The 23,138-nt window shown below is 58.2% G+C and overlaps 1 protein-coding gene across 1 annotated transcript; it reads right to left on the reverse strand.

Annotated features, from left to right (window-relative positions):
- Positions 1–1,814: 1,814 nt before the first annotated feature.
- On the reverse strand, positions 1,815–15,282 carry LRRC32 (leucine rich repeat containing 32). Its single transcript, XM_045816281.2, has 3 exons — positions 14,851–15,282; positions 9,834–9,924; positions 1,815–6,277 (listed from the first exon to the last, which is right to left on the reverse strand). Exons 2-3 carry the CDS (start codon positions 9,918–9,920, stop codon positions 4,373–4,375), a joined length of 1,992 nt encoding a protein of 663 aa, XP_045672237.1. The 5' UTR covers positions 9,921–9,924; positions 14,851–15,282; the 3' UTR covers positions 1,815–4,372.
- Positions 15,283–23,138: the final 7,856 nt, after the last annotated feature.

Here is a 23,138-nt window from a genome sequence, read left to right on the forward strand (position 1 = left end):
ACTCGGGTAGAATCGCCCTCCAGGAGCTCTTAGTCTGGTGGCAGATGAGGCAGAGATCCCACTGCTGTGGCCCACGGCCACCTGGAGCTGTGGAGGGAAATCAGGGCAGACTCCCTGGAAGAGGTGGTACAGGCCGGGGTTGAAACGGGAGTTTGGCAGGTGGGCCAGGGTGGCTGAGACCTTTCAGGTGGAGGAGGTGGAAGAGAGCCTGGTGATAGGAGGTGGGGAACCTCAAGGTTAAGATCGCTGGCTCTGGAGCAGGGCCTACCGGGATTCCAGGCTCACCTCTGGTGCTTTACAGCTATGGGAACTTGAGTCTCCGTTTCTTTAAAATGAGGTTGATAATAACAGAAATCTCTTCAAAGATGGTAAGAGTTACATGTAACAATGTACATCACGTGCTCAGTGCAGGGCTGACCCGGAAGCAGTCAATAATTGTCAGCTCTGAGCACAAGGTTGGAGGTGGCCAGAGAGAGATGGACGGCAGGGCCCCTCTGAGCTGCCTGAAAGACACAGGCACAGAAAGCTGACTGTGGCTGACAGCCCAGGGGACGGAGAAGTCTAGGCAGCTAGTGGGCCACGGTGCTGCCCGCCTCCCCTCCTGCCCGCCAGGCCCATGAGCCTCCAGGAGCACCGTGGCAGCTTACTGAGTTCAGTGGGCCAGGAGCCCTGGCACCGCTGGCGGAGACGTGGGTAGCGAGGGCCTCCCCTCTCCCTGGAGCTTGCCGGATGCTCTGATGACCTAGTTGGCAGCTGTGTCCATGTTTGGCTGAAAACAGGAATTTCTGCCTTGCTGGGGGTCTCGGCCAGGTAAGCAAACGGCCCTGTTTGCCAGGAAAAGGGGTCAGGGACCTAGTGGGCTCCAGCCGGTTTGGAGGCCCGCAGAGCCCTGCGCAGAGTCAGCCTCCGCTGCTGCCTTCCCTTCGGCCCTCCCTGAGCACTTCCTGTGCCAGGCCAGAGTCACAGGCCTTCTTGCCCCCAGCCCCATCTATGAAATAGGCATTTAGAACGTTCCTTTGGAGTAGGCTCTGGGAGGTGAGAGGACGGAGCCCAGAGGAGCTGCCTTGGAGAAACGTCCGGGGTGTTTGGGGATAGAGCTGGTGGAGAGGCGCTGAGCTGCGATTCGTGGGAGAGGAAGTAGGGAAGAGAAGATAGGCCCCTACAGGGGGTAGTGTCTGGGTGTCAGGCAGCTGAGAAGGGGCGACAAGGCCACATGAGCACAGGCACAGGGTGGGGGACCCCACCTCAGAGCCCCTCACCTGCGCCCCAGCCCCACCGCAGGTGAGGTGGCTTGTCCCTTCGCCAACACTCTCCCCCTCCGGGAACCAGGAATGCTCTTCTTCCAAGGTCAGTCTTGAACTGCAGCCTGGCCCCTCACTCAATTCTCTGGCCCCTGCAACACCTGGGTATCAGGGTATCGGGGCTGGGTGCTTCGGGCTGCCTGGGGCTGGAGACAGAGATCTGGGCATCATCAGAGCAATGGAGCACGACAATGAGGGTGATCGCGTTCCTGAGGACTCTTCCTGGCCATTCAGATGCCTCGAGACAGATGAGAACACACAGAGTGTGAGAAGGAGTGGTCCGAGAGGAGGGCAGAAACCACGTGTGTGGGGCTTGATGCCAAGGACAGTGTGCCGAGGGGAGGGCGTGGGTGACAGGGAGGATGGATGGGGTGGGGGCCCCCTGCAGCTGAGGGGTCAAGGAGGTACAGTCTGGAAAGTGCACGGAGTTCAGCAAAGGATAACCTCAGCCAGGGTAGTGCGGGGGTGGGGGCGGGGGGTGGAGAGGGCAAGGCGCCAGGGGTGGGTTGAGAATGGAGGGAGGAGGAAGGGGTTACTTCACCAGGACGTTTCCCCGTGAAGGAGAAGGAAAGGGAAAGTGATTTAAGGGTCTTTTTACTCTATTTCAGATAGGCAAGACTTTGGCACAGCCACGGTGTGAAAGGAGGACGTGAAGAGAAGAGCGGCTGCAGAGGGAGGTCCCAGAGCGTGGGCAGGACCGACAGCGTGGCTTCTGCCATGAGGTAGGGGCTGAGCAGAGAGAAGGTGAACTGCCAAGAAGGAAGGGCCGGGTGGGGTCAGAGCTTGTTGAATGTACGGGTCACGGGTGTGGCAGGGGAATGAGGGCTGAGGCCCCAGGGCGGTGAGGACCCAGAGCCTCAGTCTCCCCACCCCCGTCTCCCCTCAATGAGGTTCACCATGAGGATTTGAAGACCGCGATGGAAGTAGAGGGAGTTCAAGTGGATGCAATGATGGCAATGTTCCGCAGCAAGGAGGAGGCTGGCAGCCCACACTGTTTCTTCAAAATTGTTTTTTAATACATTCATGTGGGTTATACAAAGAGCTGGTCCCCAGGCCCGGGTCGTAGCCTAGTTCCTGGAGGTGAGAGCAGCATTGTGTAGTGTTTTCAAAGATCAGGCCTGAAGGGGCTCACACCTTGCCCTCCAGGCCTGAGCTGGAGTGTTTCTGTGCGCGAGCACCTGTGGTTGTGATCCCAACCAGGACTGGGTCCACCTGGCTGCCCCCCACACCACCAGGGCCCCAGGCTAGGGCCAGGACACCAGCTTCTAGCCCCGGCTCTGCCGCTGACTCCCTGAGTCCTTGACCCTCTCTGGGCCTCAGTTTTCTTGTCTGTAAAATGGGGCGAAGAGAGGGGTGTTTTCATTGTCTCAGACTTTACCAAGCACCATCATGAGCCAGACAATGAGCCAAGCATGGGTAAGATAGTGAAGACAACAACAGAGGGCGTTGGGCTGACCCCAGGGCTTCCTGGACAGCCCATGATTCCAAGGGCATAAGAAATAGGGGGTTATATCTAGATGGGTTTTTCTACCCACTTTTCTAGGAGGAAAAAATTCCTGCATGACGAGGACCCGAAAGTGTTTGGAGCCAGCGTTATCTTGTAACAGGAAGCTGAGATAGAAGGAAATCACTCAGGTCCGGCCCCCAAATCCCCTTCACACCCCCAATGAAGTCTGAGTCCACTTTTGTCACAGGCTTTGCCACTGGCTTGTGAAGCTCTGAGCAAGTTCCAGTCTCTTCCTCAGCCTCAGTTTCCCTATCTGTGCCATGGGGAGGCTGGACTCCATGGTCTCAAACTCCAGGCTGTGCTCAGTGGAGGAAGACGGAATGCAAGAGCGAGAGAAAACGGTGAACACACACCAGTCTGCAAAGGAGGCAGTAAGGGAAACTGAGGCAGAGAAGGAGGAGAGGGCCTGTGTCTGCCTAGCCTGGGAGAGAGGAGGGAGAGGAGTGGGTGGGGAGGGTGCAGCCCAGGAGGCTCCCAGGCCCTGCTCCCTCAATACGGGGCCATTTCCTGTCCACCTAACAGCCGACAGCCCCCACAGTGGCAAAGGTCGGGCCTTGGGGACAGGAGAATTTGAGCCTGAATCTCGGGTCTGGCATTTCTTAGCTGGAGGACCCTAGAGGCAGAGCTCGGGAGTTTTGTAAATGGGTGAAATACCAACGTCAGAGGGCTGCCATAAAGAAGCAAACATGTTCCAGCTGCCAAAAAGCCTGTGCCAAACAGACCCGGTGCTTAAGGTTCTAACTCCTGGCTCACCAGCCAGGGGGCGCTGGGGACGAACAGGGTGCCTGCGTAGGGGCCAGAGTGGTATTCGGGCGAGTATGCGCACCCCGAGAGTGCCAGGCAGGGAAAGAGCCCGTTCGGAGCAGGAAATGGAATGGTCCAGCACTGGGGCCAGAAACCCCGGCTCGCAGCTGCCACACAGCCGGATCCGAGACCTCATGTGGCTCCAGTTCCCTTCCGGTCACAAGCTCTTCGTGTTCCAGAGAAGCTGAAAGTCATTATGGGAAGATGTGACAAACAGTCTGCTTGGAAACGTCTCAGACCAGTCTTCTGGGTCTTGCCCCTCCTGTGCTCTGGCCCCGGGGGGGGCAGGACGCCCCACGTCTCCACCCGCTGGGGCTACAGCGCCTGGGAGCCCTGGCCATCCACGCTGCGTGGCCACTGTGTCGTGGCTTCGCGACCACCTCCCCACCAGGACTCGGAGCTGCTCGAGGGCAGGGATGTGTCTCCTCTACCGGCGTCCCCAGTGCCCGGAGCAGGATGTGACACAAAACAGATGATCTGTTGATCGGACAGGTCGACCTTGTTCTCTGCCACTCCTGAGACTGCCCAACTTGCGGCTTCCACAGCCGGACCACACGTGTGGCCTGGGAAGTGGGTCGCTTCCCAAGACAGCAGGACATAAGGAAAGGAGGGGCCCTGGGCTGGGATGTAGAGACCAGCGTTCTCAGACCCTGGCTCACCGTGTGACCTTGGGTCAGTCCCCAGCCCTGCCTATGCCTCCGGCTCCCCCGCTGACCTGGGAAGGTCCCCCTGCTGAGCTCTTCCGCAGCCCCCGGCTCCTCTAGGCTTTGTACTGTTGGCTGAACTTCTGCCGGCGGACGCAGCAGCAGGTGGCCAGCGTGGTGAGGAGGACGGCCGAGATCAGCGCAAAGGTGAGGATGATGATAAGGTTGACGTTCTTGAGCCCCCCCTTCTCACAGTCCTCGGGGCGGACGTGGCTCAGGGCCACCTCCTCCTGGGAGCCGAAGCGGCAGGTGAGCTCCTGGGTGGGGTCCACGTCCACGCGGCCCTGGTGCAGCTGGGCGGCCAGCCAGCCGTTGCCACAGCAGCTCAGTGGATTCCCCTGCAGGTAGAGGCGCCGGAGGCTGGCCTCCAGGCCGCCCATGGCGCTGCCGGGCAGGAGGCTGAAGCTGTTATTCCTCAGGTCCAGTACCTCGAGGGACACGGCCTGTGTCCAGGCAGGCAGGTGGCTCAGGCGGTTCTCGGCAAGATTGAGACGCTTGAGGCAGCTGAAGCAGGGCAGGTCCACTTGTAGGACAGCCAGCCCGTTGCCTTGCAGGGCCAGCACCTCCAGGGAGGCCTCCAGGCCTGCCAGGGCCCCTGAGACCACATCCAGCCCCGGGTTCTCAGAGAGGTCCAGCTCGGTAAGTGGTGTGTGGAGGAAGGCACCCGCCCGCAGCCGCTCCATCTCATTGTCCACCAGGTTCAGGAAGCGGAGGGAGGAGATGCCCGAGAAGGCCACACACCCCAGGGGTCCAGGCTCCTCCGGCCCCCCGCAAGGCCTGACCCGGTTCCCCTGAAGGTTAAGCCTCTGCAGACTGGCCAGGCCGGCAAAAGTGTACGGGGGCAGGTCCTGCAGGGCGTTGGTCTGGAGAAGCAGCGTCCGCAGGGACCCCAGGGCTCTGGAGCCCAGCGCCAGCGTCTTCAGCGCGTTGTGGCTGACGTCCAGGTGCACGAGGCAAGGCAGGACACCGGCGCGCGGCACCGCAAAGGCTCGCAGGCAGTTCCGGCTGAGATTCAAGAAGCGAAGGGAGGTCAGGGGCTCAAGAAAGCCCTCAGGGACCAGCTCGATCTCATTGTAGCTCAAATCCAGATTCAGGAGCTGGGAGAGGGGGTGGGCGCTGGCGTTCCGGCTGGGGTCCGAGAAGGGCAAGGCCGACCAGCCCTCAGAAGGCGCGTGGACGCCCTCGCTGGCCCGGGCTGGCCCTGCAGGGAGCCGGATGAGGTTGTTGGACACGTTCAGGTAGATGAGTCTCGGGAGCGCGGCCACGTCGGGGAAGTGGAGTAGTTTGTTCTCGCGCAGGTCGAGCCAGGCCAGCTGGTACTCGGCCTGGGGCTCGGGGGCCGTCTGAAAGGCCTCAATACTGTTGCAGCTCAGGTCCAGTATCCGCAGCTGCTGGAGGCTGAAGTCGGAGATGCAGGTGAGGGAGTTCCTGGAGAGATTCAGGTGGGCCAGGCGCGGCAGGGCGTCCAAAGCCCCGTCCTCGATGTCCATGAGCACGTTGCTGTGGAGGTCGAGGCGCTCCAGCGCGGGCGTGCCCCGGAAGGTGTGCCGGGCCAGGCGGGTCAGGCTGTTCTCTGCCAGCGAGAGGGTGCGCAGGGCGGGCGCCTCCCCCAGCAGCCGCTCCGCCAGGCCGCTGTACAGGCTGTTTCCGGACAGGTCCAGGGATGTCACGCGAGGCAGGGGGCCCAGGCCGGGGGCGCTCAGCACGGTGCCTGCCGCCAGGTGGTTATGGGCCAGGTTGAGGTACTCCAGGTGGGGCAGGGCCTGGAAGACCCCCGTCTGGATGAAGCTGATCTCATTGGTGCTCAGGTCCAGGTGTCGGAGTGCCGTGTAGAAGCCCAGGGGTGAGGCCAGCACGCTCCGCAGCTGGTTTCCAGAGAGGTCGAGGGCCTCGATGTCCCGCGGGAGCATCGAGGGGACCTGGAGCAGGCCAAGACCCTGGCACAAGACCTCCTTGTCGACCTGGGGTGGGTTGGGGAAGGCAGGGAGAGCAGTGGGCATGAGTGGGTACAGCAGGGGGCGGAACCACACGCACCTTCCAGGAAGGATGCCCCAAGCCCCGCCCCCGCCCCAGCCAGGCTGAGCTACGCTTCTCCTCTGGCTCCCAGATGTTCCACATTCCTCCACCCCGGCCCGATCATCCCACATCTGGATGACCCCTATCTTGCTCCCTGCCCCTGTCTCTGGCACTCAGTACTGTGCCGGGCATCAGAGGGGGACTTAAGGAAGTTTGATGGATACCCAGACACAGAAAGGACACACAGATATGAAGACAAATGAACTCACAAAACACCGTATACTGACTATTATCCCATTTCACAGGAAACTGAGCCACATATCACCTAGAAGGATCCCAAGCCAGTGAACAGCAGGGCCGAGCTGGAACCCGGGGCCTCCTGGTTCACATCCTGGGTTCCTTTTGTGGGCCCAGATAGTGAAATTCACCCAGCGGCTGTTACACTAGAAACGATTTTGGGAGAAATGTTTCCAAAGTGCAATTTGCACTCCTCTCACCAGGTTTTGGCCTCCTAGCCTCAGCCCTCATTCCATGGGGCAGAGCTCCGGGTCCCAGTGCCTGCCTTTCTCGCTGCGTATCCCCAGATGAGACCTCCTTTCTGCTGCTGCCACCTGCCCCACTTCCATCAGTGGCCTGGCCTTCCACGGCCTGGTCCGGATTGGCCCCTGGAGATGGGAGTGGGGGTAGGAAGCAGGGGAAAGATGGGCAGGGTCCCAGCCCACCTTCTTTGGTGACAAGTCTATGGTTTTGCTGTGTGATTTTCACCAACTCACATTACCACTCCGGGCTTCCTATCCAGAAAGTAGCACCCTTCCCCAGCACCCACTCAGCGTTTTACATTTTATTTAGCACGGTCAGGCCCATGGTCTCACTGGAGCCCCCCCCAGAACAGGCCCATCAAATATGGTCACCGCTCTGTTCAGAAACCCAGGCTCAGTTTAGGAAGGCGGCTCTTGGCTCACCCCGCTGGGGAGGAGCAGAGCTGGGGTTTGAACCTAGATCTTTTCACAACAAAAGGCCAACTTTGTCCTCCTAGCACAAGTGCCTTCTGCAGCCTGATTTTTTTTTTTCTGCGCAAATACAGTCTCCCTTTCACCTTTTCGAAGACCCCAGGAATCCAGACCCAGGAAAGGATCTGACTTCCACAACCACCCAGCTCGGGCCCACCCCTGCCCTGGGCTCTCCGTATCCATTGACCCATTCTGACACTTCCACCTGCCTAATGCCTGGCAACTGCTAAAAGAAAACCTCCCCTCCGTGCTACTCTCTGCTTCTACCCCTCCCGGGCAAAATCCAGGACACTCAGCAGGGTTCAAGGCTGTTTGTAACCCTTGCTGACCTGTCCTCTCTCCTCCCAACCCACTCCAGCCCAGCCCATAGGCGGTGACCACACCTGACTGTTCTTCGTGCCCTCGCACACCTACCTCTGGGCCTCCTCCCTGCTGTTCCCTGTGCCGGTCATACCTACCCCTCCCCGCCCAGATCTGCAGGGGAAACTTGGGGTTTGGCGCACTGAGCCGGGCAGGTGCGGCCTCCTCTGGGCTCTCACTGCCCCGGTGCTCTCTCTCTCATAGCTCTGGCCCCTGATTGTGACAGTCTGTGTGGGACCTGCCAGGCAGAGAGCTCCGAGCTAACAGGGATTGGTGTGATTGATGTGGGTGCCTTGGACCTGGCTCACAAAAGGTATATATATATATATATTTTTAAAGATTTTATTTATTTATTCGACAGAGATAGAGACAGCCAGCGAGAGAGGGAACACAAGCAGGGGGAGTGGGAGAGGAAGAAGCAGGCTCATAGCAGAAGAGCCTGATGTGGGGCTCGATCCCAGATCGCTGGGATCACGCCCTGAGCCGAAGGCAGACGCTTAACCGCTGTGCCACCCAGGCGCCCCAAAAGGTATATTTTTTTAATGAATGAAAGAGTCGCGGGCATCCCTGGCTTAGTAAAGGACTGAGGGATTGACTCCATTGCCTTTCCGAAAGGAAAGGAAAGAGATAATCCATGTATTCTAAATGGAGTTAAAGACCATTAGAGTAAAAAGACTCATTTCCCCAATGGGGAGACAGAACCTGAAGATGGCAGTGACCTGTGCAAGGTCACAGTGAGTGGTGGAGCCCCCGGAGCAGGAACACCAGCCTGGGTGCTCCCTGCGCTCGAGGCTTCCTCCCCAGAGCTCAAGGTGAGTGTGGGGGACGGGAGGGGCACACGGAACCACGCTCCTCAGGCACCATGTGACTCTCCCTGCTCCTGGCAATCCCGCGACTTGGCCCTTCCACTTCCAGCTTAGCAGCTTCGTCGAGGTCTCAGAGGTCCACGGATACCACTGCAACCAAGCATCACCCTAAGCCACAAACCTAGCCCGGCCACCTTGCCGGCCCTGCCCGGCTCTTGCCGCTTCCTCCCTCACCACCTCTCCGCCAGCTCAGGCCACTGGGCATAGCCTCCTCTCAGCTCCCGGGACCATCCTGACTTAAGGAAGAAACGGCAGAAGGAAGAGCGGGACCACCGCTGTCCTGGAGCACCAGCTCTGCGGCAGGCTCCGCGGCTGAGTGCAAGGACCCCTTGCCTCGTTGAATCTGGGCATGCATCAGTTACCGTGTTGACCCCCCTAAGGAGGGGCTCAGGGGGTGAGCTCCCCCCAGAGTCGTCAGAGGCTCCGGAGTCCCAGCGTGAGGTCCTTTCCCACGGGTGCCGCCGGCCCCCCCGAGTCAGGAGCTGCCAGCCCCAGGGCCAAGCCGGGCTGCCAGAGTGCCTGTCGCCTCCCCAGGCGGACGCCTGCCTTGACCTCAGTGACTGCCCAGCCTGCCAAGGGGAGCTAGGTGGTCCCCCTTCCCTGGATCCCGCAGCATCCCAGTGACTTCAGGGCTAGTCTCCCTGGCCAAGCGCAAGAAAAAGGAGCAGAAGTGAATCAAACCTTGTCCCTGCCCCGAAGAAGTTCTTGGTCTGGCAAGTGAAACAGGCTTGGACCCATTCACCAACTACCCGACGTGCTCAGTGTGAGAGTCCAGAAAAAGGAGCACACGGAACTAGGTCAGCCTGGGAGGGCTGGGGGGACCCTCTGGAAGAGGTGGCATTTGATCTGGGCAGCAGTGAATGAGAGGCATCCCATCAGGGAAGCAGCAGACAAGTCAAGGACCCAAATTCCCCACACATACACATGTTCTGTGTCACCCTGAGGGTCCACTGCCCTGCAGGGGCAGCTCGGGGGACTAGAGTCCCATCTTAGCCCCACCGGTCCGAGTCGAATGACCTTGGACGAGTCACCTAACCTCTCTAAACTACAGTTTCCAACTCTATGAAATGGGAATAATGGTACTTACCTGACGGGAGGAAGAGTTCATCAAGTATTTAAACATCCTAGTAGGTACTCATGAAATGCAAGGTTTAAATGCGTTAAATGTGTTCCCTTTCCTCTTCTAACTCCTCTGACTTCCGGCTTGTGGGGCTGGGGCAGTAGGACACCCTCGGGGCTTACCGCACCTGGGCAGGGCTTCTTACCATCTTACAGGGCACCTTGTCTCGCTGTTGGGAGGTGGCCAGGCCCAGGGTCAGCACGGCCAGGAGCAGCAGGATCTGGTGGCTCATGGCTCTGCAGAGGGTGGGGAGGAAAGGGAAACACTGTAAGACCCCTGGCTGCTTTCCACGGCCAGCCCCATCACTCCCGTCCTGTCTGTGCCTGCCTTTAGGGAGCCCCAGATCACAGCTAGAGCTGGACCAAAGGTGCCGTGATTGAGTCAGCCGTGGATGCTGGGGTCTGCAGCCTACCACAAAACCCCTCGTGCCAGGCCAAGGAGCTGGGCTGTCACCAGAGGCAGCAAGAGTTTTGAAGCAGTGGGTGACTTGGTCAGATCTGGATTTCAAAAGACCCTACCTGATGGAAGACTGCCTGGAGGGGGTGAGCAGGAGACAGAGGGACTCTAAGGGCTGCCCCAGGCCAAGCTCAGGGCTGGGGTGGGGTGAGGTGGGGAACTAGGCCTCTAACTGCATTTCCACCCACGTCCTAAGCAGGTCCCCCATCCTAGTTTCTTAGGCCCCAAATGGAATTCCTCAATCCCCGCACCCCCGGACTTTTATTTTGCCCTTTTTCTTTTGATTTTCTGATTCTGGAGTCCCTGCCATTGTTTGAAGGCTGGGCCTGGAGCCCTGACAGGAAGCCCCGCCGGGAGGCCTGCCCTGCCCCCAGCACTGTAGCTGCGGACTTCCCCAGGAGCAGGCTCCAGGCCCTTTACTTTCACTGAAGTTACCACCAGCGCAGGGGGCCACTCGGGCCTGCTGGTGTTCTCTCTATGTACAGGCAGGGTGGCATCGAGGGGGACCGCAGAGGCCCTGAGCAGAGTCAAAGCCCAGTGCTGCTAGGGGCTCACTTACTGAGGACCTGGCTCGAGAGCTAGGTCCTATACATCAAGTCATTTCTTTCTTTTCTTTCTTTCTTTCTTTCTTTCTTTCTTTCTTTCTTTCTTTCTTTCTTTCTTTCTTTCTTTCTCTTTCTTTCTTTCTTTCTTTCTCTCTCTCTCTCTCTCTCTCTCTCTTTCTTTCTTTCTTTCTTTTTTCTTTTCTTTCTTCTCTTTCTTTTTCTCTCTTTCTCCCTTTCACACCTTAACTGAATGCCTCCTCCAGGCTGGCTCTGCGCTGGGAACTGGGGTCACAAATCAGTGCACGGAAGTGACCAGAATGCATAGAGTGTTTGGGAGGAAGGACACATCGAGCTGTCCAAGAGCACTGGACTCAGTCACCCCTGACTGACTCCTCTCTCTTTCCCTCCACTTACCTACTATGGGACCTTGTACAAGTCACTTCACTTCTCGGAGCCTCAGTTTCCTCTTTTGAAGTTAATGCCAACTTTGCTAAGTTCTTATAAAGATCAAAGGAGAGGCACTGTAGGAAAGAAAGTGCCCTCACAGAGCCCTTCCGATGCACCAGGCACTCTTCTCGATACTTGACATGTATTAACTCAATCGTCACAGTAATTCAAGCGCTTGGTTTTATGATTACCACTCTCATTTTGCAGATGGGGAAGCCGAGGCTCAGAGAGATTAAGTAACATGGCCAAGGTCACATAGCTTACTAGTGGCAGGCCTGTGCAATCTGCGCCCTTAAGCTCTACTCTAGAAGGTTACCCATAGGTGCTCGACAAGTGAGCGCTGAATTGCAGCTCTGAAGGGTGCCTTAGAAGGGCATCTACAGGACCTACGAGGACTGAGTCTTTGACTTTGGAATCCACCAGTGTCCTCGTGATGAATTCTGAATCAAGATGGTTACTCTGAGGCCCTTTCTTGTCCAAACACACCTAGGCCACAGTGGTGTCTTTTCAACCCCATTCCCTGGGTTCAGCTCGGGGCCATGGGCCCCCTGGCCCCCACAGCTGCTCTCCTCTCACCTGCGTTCACAGGAAATCTGGTTCTGCTGTTTAAAAAGCAGAACATCACCACCCATTTGAAAGCTAGTGTACTCAGAATTGAATGGAAACCTCTCAGTGGGACCTTTGAGGCCCTTGGGGAGTGTGCCTGCCCAGCCAGCTCTTCGCCCCAGTTTCATCGCTCACTGTCCCCTCTCCCGCTCTGACTTCTGGCAGCCTCCTATTTCCTTCAGTTCTGCGAGCACCTTTTCATCGCCCCAAACCTCCACTTCCTCCCCTCTCTTGTGCTGAATGCCTCCTCATCCTCTGGGTCTCAGCTTAGATATCACTTCCTCCAGGAAGCCTTCTCTGATTCCCCAAGTCTGGGTGATGGATAGCTCATCCAGGTTCCCACAGACCCTGAGCTTCCAGTGAGCACAGCACTGAGCAGTCCCGGGTGTGTTCCTCCTCTGACCCGGCTCCTACGGGGAGTGCCCCAGGGCAAAGAGGACTCTGCTGGGAGGCATCTCACACCAGCAGGCAGGCCAGGGAGGCACTGAGAACTGACACAAGGTGACGTGGGGCGGGGGGCGGGGGCGGTCCTTCTGGACTCTCCCTTCATCTCCCTGCCATACCCCTTCCGCCACAGAAGGTTCTGTCTGTTCTGCCTGAAAGACAGACCCCGGGGCTGCTACCTCCCTCCTTCATCACTGCTCCACACTGGGGCGCCACCACACACTGGGCCTCGTCGACAGTACAACACCCCGCCTCCACCCTGACGCCCTCCAGGTTGTCCTCCACACACAGCCAGAGTGACGTCTTTCAATCATATATCAGAGCATGAATCTCACTGCTTGAGAGCCTCCAACGAAATCCAGGCTCCACACAATCTCCCCTCTGACCACATCTGCCGTGTGTCCTGCCCTTACCAGATTCGAGCTTCCTCACCATTCCTCACACAGGGCAAGTGCGTTCCTGCCTCCGGGCCTGGAATGCTAGTCCCCAAATTCCCACACATTTTGCTTCCTCACATTGATCATTTCCTGCTCATTTATTTCTTTTTTAAAAAAAGATTTTATTATTTATTTGAAAGAGAGAGAGCACGAGCAGGGGGCTGGGCAGAGGGAGACGCAGACTCCGTGCTGAGCCGGGAGCCCGATGTGGGGCTCCGTCCCAGGACCCCGGCCGGAAACATGACCTGAGCCGCAGGCAGGGGCTTAACCAACTGAGCCACCCAGGCGCCCCTCCTGCTAATTTATTTCTGACTCGATGGGAACAGGGGTCTATTCAGTGGTGCTGACCAAACGTTTACTGAACGAATGGCAAGTGAGGAGTAGAAGCTCTACTCCAGGGGGCCGTGAGGTCAGGACAAGGAAGGACCTGGATTAGTTCTGGAGCTGAAGGCAGTGCTGCTCAAAGGAGCCCTCCCTACCCCCTCTTCCGCCTGCCAGATCTCACCTACCCCCAAGGCGGGCGCCTGCGCATCCAGTCCCGGAGCACGTGGCCTTCGGCCCTGGCACCTCACCTGCGGGCCCCCTCAGTAGTGCCCCCGACCCGCGGTGGAGCACATGAGGGCCACTCACTCTCAAGAGGGAGGACGGTGGTCTGTGGTCACTCAGACCCAGGCTTACATTTAGGCACTCCTGCTTCCGTGCTCCCTGGGCAAGTCCCTTAAACTTTCCGTGCCTCAGGGTCCCACCTGTATGGCATGTCGCCTGGTGGCTGTTCTGCCGTTGGCTTCCCCCAACCACTGTGACGATCAAGCTGAGAATGGCTGTGAACGTGTCCTGGACACATTGCCTTTGCCAGCTGGGGCAATGACCCGGAGGGCCGACCAGGCCCAGGTGAGACACGCTGCGGAGGGAGGCCCAGCCTGCAGACTAGCGGCCTCGCCAAGAGAAGGCAGGAGACATTTTAGGACTCTGACTGGGAGGACAAATGCCAGAGAATATCAGTGTGTGTGTGTGTGTGAGAGAGAGAGAAATAGTGGGGGCACAAGGGGGAGGGCAATGCCTATTATACTATTATAATAAGCCTATCCCTACTATTTCCAGGCATTAGACACTGTTCTAAGCACTTGATCTGTATTATCTCCTTGAAGTCACAACACAGTAAGGTGGTTACCATAATTTCCATTTTACAGATGAGAAAACTGAGGCTCAGAAAGTGACTTAGCCCATTGGTAAGCATCTGGGGAGTGGGGGTTAGCCCAGGTCTACAGGCCCCAAACGCTGTTTTCTCCATTAGGTTCTCAGCTACCTGCTCCCTACAGAACCGCCCTTATTTTGCCCAGGAGGAAAACAAGGCGCAGAGAGGTGACTTACCCAAAGTCACACATGTAGTAAAGAGCAGACAGATTCAGAATCTGGTCTGAATGCCTCCAAAGCGAACGTTTCCACTACACCAGGCCAAGATCTCCCTCCCTAACCACCTCCAGCGACCCCCACCCGCACCCCTACCACGCACAAACAGACAAGCTCACAGGGCTGGGCTCTGGGGTGCTCCTCTCCCTCCTTTCAGCCCCAATCACCAGCACCGTAGGGTCCTGGGAGAGCTGCTGTGAATGTTCATACCAAGCAGTGAATCACTAAGGGCAAGCCCCGTTCTGGAGACATGTGCATCCCACGGGGGAATTAGACTTTAACCCAAAGGAATGTAGCTGTGATGGCGGAATTTCAGGCAGCTCGGGTGGGGGTGGGGGTGGGGGTCCCTCACATCTCACCACTCATGAAGAAGGCCGGCTTCAGAACCCCTCAGGGAGAGGTGGGTGCCCCCCATCCCCACCCAGAGGTGGACAAGCTATTTGGTGCGGTGAGATGGGAAGCGCTAGCCCGCCTGAGTCCGAGGGCGGTAGGAGACTTGGATTCAAATCCCGATCTGCCCCTGACTAGCTGTGAGTTCCCGGGCAAGTAAGTGCCGGCCTTTCTGCCGCTGTTTCCCCATCTGTCAAATACGAACTCCGGCCTCTCCCTTCGCGGGAAAGATCAGCTGAGACAGGAGCCTTGGGCCGAGGGAGGGTCATGCTTTGCTGCGTGTGTGGAGTGGGGGCGGCGGCCGGAGGGGACTACTGGGGACGGAGGGGGCCATCGGGATGGACCGGCCGCACCCCGCACTCTCCAGGGGCGCGCGACGGCCGGTTCCCCGAGGGGCCGGCTGCCTTGCCCGCGGGGCGGCTCCTACCTGGCTCAGCGCGGCCGCCGCTCCTCTCCCGCGCAGCCCCGGCACATCTTGCGCAAACCTGCCCCCCCACGGCCCCACCCCGCGCCAGACCCCGGGGTCACGGCCCGCGGAGGCCCACGGCTGCTCCACTGCCCCACGGGAACCCGACCCGCGAGGGGGTAGCTCGGGCTCCAATTTAAATACCTCTCCCGCCGACCCGCCCCACCACGCCCCCCCCTCGGCCAAGCTGCGGGGTCCTAGCGCCCGGCCGGCGAGCCCCCGCGTGACTCGGTTTCTCCGGAACGCGCGAGGGGGTGAAGCATCTTTCCGCTGGAACCCCGGCTGGGAAGGGGCGGGGTGGCAGGGGGCGGGATGAAAGGGCCGGGAGGGAGGGGGGTCGCTAAGGAAGCGCTGGGCGGGCGAGGCCGCCCGGACCGCCGCACGTGCAGCTCGTGGCCCCGCGGGGTCCGGAGGGGCGGGATGGGGGGGGGGGCTCTAGGAGCCGCAGGTCCGCAGAGGAAATCCGGCCTGGCCCCGTTTTCCCGTTGTCGGCGCCGCCGCACTTAGGGCGAGCAAACAGGAGAGGTGACGGCGGGGCTGAACGCGGAAGGAAATGACCCTTCTCTGGCCCTGGGGCGGCCACAGAGGGGGTTCCCCACACCGCGGCCATCCCCTCTGACGAGTCCAGGCAGGTCACTTCCCCTCTCTGAATGTGCTCTCTCGGATCCGCGCTGGCCTTCCTCCTTCATCTCCGGGACCCTTAAGCAGTCCTGTGAACCGGTACCGTCGAAGTCTCCAGTTTTCAGATGGAGAAAGCGAGGCTAGGGATGGGACAGCGAATATCAATAAAACCCAGTTGTCTGGGACTAGTAAGGTCCCCATTTATGTTTGGGGAAACTGAGTCTCAGAAAGGTTTCATGGCACATCCAAAGTCGTGCAGGGATTTGTGCCCAGTCCGTCCACAAGGCTAAGTCCAGGCCCATCAGGGGGCTCTTTTCCAGGCACCACCTTGCCTGGGTTGGTTTCAAGTGCAGAGGGAAAGCAGCACAGTGCCCTTCTTGTCTTTTACACTAGAGGTTGAGGCACATCTTCCCCCAAAGCCACCCCCTCTCCTAGAGGCCTTGGCCCTCCCTAATCACAGGTACTCTGCCCTGCTAGGTGTTGACCCAAGGGTAGGGGTGCCTGGGAGAAAAAGGTCATGGCCATCCTTCGGGCCCTGGTTCCAAGGAGAGAATGTTTCTCTTCCCAGCCCTGACAGTGACACAGGGTGGCCCATTTTACCCACGGGAAAGTGACCACCCAAAGCCTTGCAGTAAACCAGGGTAAAGTTGGGCTTAGAAGCTGGGATCCCTGAATCCCTAGGTGGCTGCCATCTTTACTTCCTCCCATCTGGCTCACGTTGGGAATAGGCCTGCACAGATGGGGACAGTCCAGAGAGGACAAACTGTGATAGCAGGTGGCCCAGGCCCTAACCTCAGCGGAGGAGATCAGGGAAGGCTTCCCTAAGGAGGGGCCTGAACTGCAAAGAAGGCGTGGGTAGGAGAGGGTACGGGAACAGGGAAGGATGTCCAAACCCCTCCCGTCCCTCTCAGCCACTGGAGGCCTCAGATTTATGCTCATGGAGGTCCCAGCTGGTCACCCCAACCCTCTCTCTGGACTCTTGTGCTCTTCTGGTCCAATGGAACCTGTTTCCCTGACTGTAAAGTGAACAAGATAGGAGCAACTTCTTGGGGTTGGGACCAGAATGAAGTCTAGCGAAGCCAGCCTGGGGCCTGGACCCAGCAGATGTTAGGTAACTTCTTGCTGTTTTTATTGGTTTTACCTCCTCTGTACCCTGCCGGCTTCCTTTTCCAGATCCTTGTCCAAGCGGTCAGATGTCCAGAAAGTGCTTCGCGGCATCCCTGCCTCATGGGCAGAGCGTGGCCGAGCCAGATTCCGGCGCCTCCCGCGTTCTCCCATGCGACCTGCTCCGGCCACCTCCATGCCCAGGCCGGCTGAGCGCCAGCTCCTCTTTCCCTGAGCTACTGCCAGGCCGAAACCGCTGGGCTGGCACAGAGCTTTGGCTGGTGTTGGGGTAGGGCAGGGCTGGAGCCGTGACGGGCCCGGGGACGGCGGTCTGCCTCACACACCCGCCCCCCCCCCGCCAAAGGCTGTGGTTGTGGTTAGTTAGTTCACGGGGTTCCACCTCACTCGGTGTCCGGATGGGGCTCCCCAAGAGTCAGAGATAGATGGGCAATCAAGTGTGCCTCCCTGCTGTGGGGGCCCCTTGGCACGGGCGACGGAAAGCCAAGAATGCCACGTGCTCAGTGCCCCTTCTTTCGTCTCTTCACTGCTTCAGCAGTCATGTTGCTGTGTGACTTTTGGCAGGTTGCTTGATCTTTCTGATCTCAGCTGGTGGATCTGCAAAGTGAGGCTAATAATATCATCTGACGGCGTGGCTTGCTGTGAAGACTCGAACGCAGCAGTGTGTGTAAAGTACCTGGGCAGAGGCCTGGCCCGTGGGACTTGCTCAGTGAACGTGACCTCCCTTCCCTGATGGGCCCCAGAAAGCTGAGGAATACAAGCATCCGGGACCTACCCTTGTGGAGCTCCCAGACCAGATGGGAGGCAGATGAGAACATAGGATGATTGAGTCCAGAGGCCTCGAAGGCCGAGTCCAGGAGTCTGAGTGTGATCTGAAGGAGGGGGAGAGGTCGGAACTGAGCAGGGTCAGGGTTGCCTGGCAGCCATGTGTGTGTGTGTGGGGGGGGGTGGCTTTCTTTAAAAGGCCACCAAGGCCGGCTTGCCATCCAGCGTTCATTGGTCCCAGCTTGCGTACCTCCAGGAACAGGGAGTTCTCCAGAACAGCCCATCGATGGGTGGCTCAGTCTGGACTGGGTTGGTAATTTTGTGAAAATGCTTCCATTCCCTCCTCCCTCTGTCAGTGAAGATAGTAGACGTGGCTTTTCCTGTGTCCTCAGGACTACCACCCTGAGCTGAGAAAACCCTCTCAGGCACCAAGTTGGGCTCAAGGTTCCCTGGGAGGGCTTCACCTCAGGCCAAGATGAAACCCAGAAGCCTCAAGTAGGAGCGAGTGGCCCCTGAGACCACACAGGATGGCCCAGGAAGGCAATGATGTGCACATCCTGTGTGGCCTTGGGCAAGTCGCTAAACCTCTGGGCCTTGCTGTCCCCATCTAACTGCAAAGCTGAAGTGGAAAGGACCATAGCACCTTGGGCCCTCAATTTGGTTTCCACTACTCTGTGCCCAACCCCCACTGTGGGCCAGTCTTTCATCTTCTGTGGCAAATCAGGATAAAAACAACCACAGAGAGCCTTTCAGTTAGGTGTCTGTATTATCGATCACGGACTAGGCTACGGGTTCAGCGAGGTTAAGCAACTGGCCCGAGTCACACAGCTTTGGAGTCAGGAATTGAACCCTGGTCTCTGTACTCCCAGGCCAGATCTCAGTGCAAGGATATGGCCGTCCTCACTCCCTGCCCCTGCCTAGCACCTCTGGGGGCCCCTGGGAGTCAGGAAGTCCCTTATCAGCCCCTCCTGGGGCCCTGCCTTCTGAGGCAGAACGCTGGGTTCCCCAGTTCTTTTACCACCAACCCCCCCCCCACCCCGTGTTCCTTAGGGCAGCTGGGTTCAGACCGTGCTGGCTATGGGCCACCTCCTGGGGTCACAGTAGGAGAGGAAAGCAAATGTTGCTGGATGTCAGCTGTAGGGAGTTTGTGAGCCAAAAGCCAATGCTGGGTGCTTGGGAAAGTAGCACTTAGAAAGGGACGGGAGGTGCGCCCTTGCTCTGAGGAATAGCTGATGTGTTAAGCGGGAGTAACGAGGGCTTGCAAGACCAGGCCTCATGCTAGGTACTATAGTGGAATTATCTCCTCCTCACGGTCATCCGACGAGGTGGGGGCTATTGTTGCCCCCCTTTTACAGAAGAGAGACCGAGGCTCAGAGGGATGGTGTGACTTGCCCACAGTCACACAGCTGACAGGACAGGGCACAGCCCCCGTTTCCATCTGAGTCCTCAGACTCCAAGGCCCTCACGCATGGCCAGAGACTAGCTTGGCTAGTTTTCTGCTCTCCGTGGGGGCACGAGCACCAGGAGTGACCAATGCAGGGAAACTGAGGCCCTGTGAACCCTTCCGCCGCCACACAGGAGGCTCCGGGCTCTGAGTCTAGAACTGGTTCTGAGGAGTCTGGAGGCTCTGGGAGGCCCCCGGGAGAGGGGGGAGGGTAGACGAGAAAATTCGAGACTGGGCAAAGCAGGCAGGCTGGATCAGAAGCGTCTCCAGAGCTTGACTGGGCTGCTCCGTGGACCATGAAACCACAGCTCTCTTCAGCACCCAGGCTGCTGGGAACTTGAGGGTTTGTCCCTTTGAGCCACATAACTTTCTCTTCCATTTTAACCATTTCAAGGTAAAGCCCCATGTAACTTTCTTCTGATGATCCAGAGTTATCGGTATGGGCTTGGGTTATAGCCCACAATTCATAAGGTGTCATGTCCCAGTTTCCAACAGCAGCAGCAGAGCCAAGCCAGGGGGGAGACAGCAAGCACATGAGTGCCCCTGAGGACAGCATTAAGTAGAGGCCAGGCTGCCTTGGGGACAGCCCGCCACAGGCGAGCTGGACCACCTCAGACAAGTCATTCTCTCCTGATAGTCTCAGTTTCTCATCTGTGTACTGGAGACTGTCATTCTGCCACCTCAAGGGTGCGTTGGGTCTATACCACGGAAAGCTGAGTGGAATGGGGGTTGTTGGGTCAGTATGATTATTGATGTCATCTTCCTCACCTGAGAGGCTATGACTCTGTGGTTGACTGAAGCACCCGGTGATAAGAGACAGTGAGTGAGAGGGGCCGAGGTGGAGAGACCCGAGCGAGGTAGCCGCAGTGGGCCCAGGGCAGACGTGGGCCCTGGGCTCCTCAGGCAAGGCCCGACTCCCATGAGGGGAAGGGCTGTGGCCCAGGGAGGGCATCCCATGGTGGGCATACTCTGTATCCAGGGGTTCCCTGGAGGTCCCTTCCCAACGTCGGTTCCCCCACTGTGCCGAGCTCCCAGCAGGCTCTGGGATCTGTCTTCCCCAGCGGGGGGGTGGGTCAAAGCCCCAAGGCAAAGCTTCTAGAAACCTGCTCACACATACTCAGGTGACCCCCATAGATAAAGATCACCTCCTGAAGTTTCAGAGAATCCTGTTTGCGTCCTCTACTTCCACTCCAAGAAAAACATCAGATTCTAGGCCCCAAGAGGGTGCTGAGGGGGTGAGTCCCCTCCCCCACCCTACTTTCTTTGACTCGCCCCACATGAGGTACTCCTCGGTTCATACCACAGGCTCTTCAGAGGCCTCGCCTAGCTCCTCTCAGACTGTGGAGACGATCAGAATCCTGGAGGGCTTGATAAAACAGACTGCCAGGTACCGCCGAGACTCTGGTTCAGTAGGTCCCAGGTAGGGCCCAGAAGCTTCGGCTTGTGCAAACCCCCAGTGGCTTTAGTGCTGCCCGTCCTCAGGCCCTTGGAGAAACGCCACCCGTGTGAGGGTGAGGGACAGCCTTCATCCTCTGTGAGACGGAGGTGACCACAGCCCCTCCTCACTGAGCTGCCGAAATGAAGCAGGGGATGGGAAGCTATGGTTCACAGGATTATGAGTCTTTCTCACCATGAGTGAAATTCTGAGACCAGCGTGAGGCCTCTGTATACCTTCAAGTTGGGAAGGGGATGGGCTGGCCCAGGCAGCTTTCTAATGCAGCCTTCGTGTTGTAACGCGTTTAATCCTACAACACCCAGTGAGTAAACATTATTTTATTATTATCATTATTATTACTATTACTGTCGTTATTATCTTCATTTTATATAGATGACATAGGAAGAAACCCAGAGAGGTTAAGTGATTAACTCAAGCTTGCACAGCCAGTGCAGATGAGTCTGCAGCAGGGCTCTAGCCCCTACTCATTTAACATTCTCACATGTTGTCCCTTGGTGCAACATTAATTAGCCAAAAGAGCACGTGTTCTAAACCTCTTTAAATTTACCACGATGCCCCTTCTGTGGAACATTGTATTTTCTCCCCCCTTGGGCGGGAGGAAGAGTGGTCTGAGGAGGGCAAAGCCGAGGGAGAGAAGCAGCCCAGATTTCAGAGGGGGACCCACCAGGGTTCCCACCCTCACTGTGCTGCCCACTGCTGTGCGACTTCAGGCCGGCGGCCTCACCTCTCTGAACACATTCCGTCTCTGTCACGGGGAGCAATGATGGACGACTAGGGCTGTTCGAGGGGTGAGCTCCTTTGTGTCAGTACCTGCCTGCCCGCGGCATTCATCCAGTCCATGGCACTGCTTGTGGTTTCTGGCGGCTTATTGTTTGCTTTTTTTTTTTTTTTTTTTTTTTTTGCAGCAGTTCGATCCACTTTGTGCTGGTTTCGTCCAGGGAAGAGTGACGTGGTTTGTGAAGTCTCCCCTGGCTGTGCTTGGAAGATGTGGGGAGGGGCCCTGTCTAACCTGCATCTGTGGCTGCCCCCGGGGGCAGTGAGAGTGGGCAGCATTCCCATTCTGCAGGGGGACCGGCGGGGCCTCCAGAACGTAGGCTAGGGGCCCGAGGGCTGGGCACCCCAGCTGTTACCGGGACCATCTTCTTTGGCACAGGCCACCATGACGCCTTCCTGTCCTACTCGCACTGCCTTCCTCATGACCAGAAGGCCTTCCTAGAATCGCTCAAGTACGGGGCTTTGGGGGAAATCTGAGGCTGGAGGGGTGCTCATGGAGTACTGAGGCTGGAGTACTAGGTCATGGCACACAGCCAGGAGACGGCAGCGTGGAAGCTAGAACTCCCCCTCTGTGCAGCGCTGGGCTGTCCCACCTCCCCCCGTGCTGTCCCCTCACACACACGCTCCCCACCCACAGACACAGCCCACTTACAAAAGCACACGCCACGCCCACGCGCGCATGCGCCCTTCGTAGAGCCCCTCGAAGACCGTACGGGACACACAGGGCGACAGCTCACGAGAACAGCAAGCACCAAACTTACGCAAACGTTTCACACAGGTACACACTGCCTACAGACATGTCAAACATTCCACAGAGACACCCTCGAGAGTCACATCGTCACACCACACAGATACACACGCCCTCCCAAATTCACTCTCACGCTAACGCTACGCAGGCAGCACGCAGGACAAACATACACCCCGAGCATACGTGCTGGGCACACGCCAGTCACAAACGTACCACACGCATTGGCCGCAGACGCATTTCCTACCCCACGTACACGGCAAAGACTCAAGATCCCCAGGCTCCCAGACCCAGTGCACATACCTAGACACATGTGCACGTGCCTGTGGGAACTAGGCTGTGACCTCGCATGGCTTGTGACTCCGATTTTCTCCAAAGCAGATCCTACACGAGTCGAGTGGCTGATTTCCTGGGGCGTGAAAGGGAAGAAGGGAAAGGACACAGCTTGACAGACTGTCGTGGCCTCCGAGGGAGCCTGTGATTCATCCCGATGGGATGCTGGGAGCTCAGGACCCCGCGAGCTTAGAGGCCGGGCTGGGGCTGCAGGATGCGGAGGGCTGGATCCCGTGTCCTAAGCAGTGGAGGCCTGGCCCTGGCCCTGTCCCCAAAGCCAGCGCCTCTCACTAGGTCTGGAAGCTTGGGAATGGGTATTCAGCCTTACAGACTGCTGTCCTCTGACCTCTTCTGGGCCGTATGACTTCTGCCTGCTTGCTCTCCCTCTCCTCTGTACGCTGGGGGCAGGAGACGAGGGCTTGAGGCCTGATCCCAACCCCTGAAACTGTCCTCACCGCTGCTCGAATCAGGGCCTGCCTGGCATCCTGGGGGCCGGGCTGTGCTTGCTGCTGGCAGAGGCCATCTCTTAGGAGAACTGGGCAGCCGCTCTCCCTGCAGCCTCTCCCCTCAGCATGGACACTCCCCTATTTCCCGAACCCCTTCCAGGCCGACCCATGTCCCCTCCAGCTACTGCCCCATCCTTTTGTCTCCTGGCAAGACCTGCTGTGTCTGCCGCCTACCCTTGCTGTGTCCATCTCCACCCCCCCACATGCCTCCCTTCTCCCTCCACTTGTCTCCAGCCTCATGGTTCCAAGCAGCTCATCCCCAGCTTCCATGACCAGAAGCGCTGCGGGAGCACACTCTTCCATCCCCACCTCCCCCGGTCCCTCAGTCCCTTGGCTGCATTCTTCATAGTTGCCCACTCCCTCCTTCCTGATATGGCCTCTCCCCTTGGCACCTTGTGATGCCTTCTCCTGGCTCTCTTTCCGTATCTCCAGCATCTCGGATCCTTCTCTGGCCCCTCCTCTTCTTCCTCCTCCTCCTCCATC

Source organism: Ursus americanus, chromosome 16 (assembly GCF_024610735.1).
Source record: "Ursus americanus isolate L20-20 chromosome 16, mUrsAme1.1.p, whole genome shotgun sequence".
Classification (NCBI taxonomy): domain Eukaryota; kingdom Metazoa; phylum Chordata; class Mammalia; order Carnivora; family Ursidae; genus Ursus; species Ursus americanus.